Source organism: Anarrhichthys ocellatus, unplaced genomic scaffold (assembly GCF_004355925.1).
Source record: "Anarrhichthys ocellatus isolate YVR2014 unplaced genomic scaffold, GSC_Weel_1.0 scaffold9325, whole genome shotgun sequence".
Taxonomy (NCBI): Eukaryota; Metazoa; Chordata; class Actinopteri; order Perciformes; family Anarhichadidae; genus Anarrhichthys; species Anarrhichthys ocellatus.
The window spans coordinates 1-1,036 of NW_022289299.1; the positions used below are offsets into that span (position 1 = coordinate 1).

At 49.6% G+C, this 1,036-nt stretch overlaps 1 protein-coding gene across 1 annotated transcript in view; it reads left to right on the forward strand.

Moving 5' to 3' along the window:
* Window positions 1-48: 48 nt before the first annotated feature.
* Window positions 49-1,036, forward strand: part of LOC116380876 (guanine nucleotide-binding protein G(olf) subunit alpha-like) — a gene marked incomplete at both ends in the record, with an annotated part of 1,117 nt that continues 129 nt past the window's right edge. The window contains 5 exons of the mRNA XM_031842703.1: window positions 49-103; window positions 181-254; window positions 466-524; window positions 599-719; window positions 806-936. Of these exons, the coding sequence (XP_031698563.1) occupies window positions 49-103; window positions 181-254; window positions 466-524; window positions 599-719; window positions 806-936 (440 nt within the window). The remainder of the gene's footprint in view (window positions 104-180; window positions 255-465; window positions 525-598; window positions 720-805; window positions 937-1,036) is intronic.

The window sequence follows — 1,036 nt, forward strand, 5'->3', positions numbered from 1 at the left end:
GGAGGGGTGGGGCTGATTGAAGTGTGTGTGTGTGTGTGCGTGTTGCAGCTTCCTGGACCGGCTGGACTCAGTCAGGAGGACGGACTACACCCCTACCGACCAGGTAGCAAACCGACCAATCAGCTGCCAGCATTCGGGATGACAAATCACACTGAACAACGTGTTCTTCTTCTCTTGCAGGATTTGTTGCGCTGCAGAGTTTTGACTTCTGGCATTTTTGAGACCAGGTTTCAGGTCGACAAGGTCAACTTCCAGTGAGTGTTTAGACCCGCCCCCTCCGTCCACCTGCACCAATCACATGTCAGAACACAAACAAAACAGCATCAACAGGAAGTCGCCATGTTTCTGTAGTCTGACAGGAAGTCGCCATGTTTCTGTAGTCAGACAGGAAGTCATCATGTTTCTGTAGTCAACAACTGCTGAGTCACCATTCACCTGTGTAACACACCTGTCCATCCCCCTCAGCATGTTCGATGTCGGTGGTCAGCGGGATGAACGCAGGAAGTGGATCCAGTGCTTCAACGGTGAGACACACACGGGTTCATTCACACAAATAAAATGCCTGTTTGTGGTTCTGACCACCTGTCTCACTGCTCAGATGTGACGGCCATCATCTTCGTGGCGGCGAGCAGCAGCTACAACATGGTGATCAGAGAGGACAACTCCACCAACCGGCTCAGGGAGAGTCTGGACCTCTTCAGGTCCATCTGGACCAACAGGTTCTGCTCTCTGATTGGCTGTAGTGAACCCTCTCTGCTCTCTGATTAGCTGTAGTGAACCCTCTCTGCTCTCTGATTGGCTGCAGGTTCCTGAAGACCATCTCAGTCATCTTGTTCCTGAACAAACAGGACGTTCTCGCTGACAAGATTCTGGCTGGAAAATCCAAACTAGAGGATTATTTCCCCGAATACATCAACTACCAAGTACCTGCTGAAGGTACAAATATACAGATACATATAAATATATGTGCCTGTAATATACAAACATCCTGTGTGTGTGTGTGTGTGTGTGTGTGTGTGTGTGTGTGTGTGTGTGT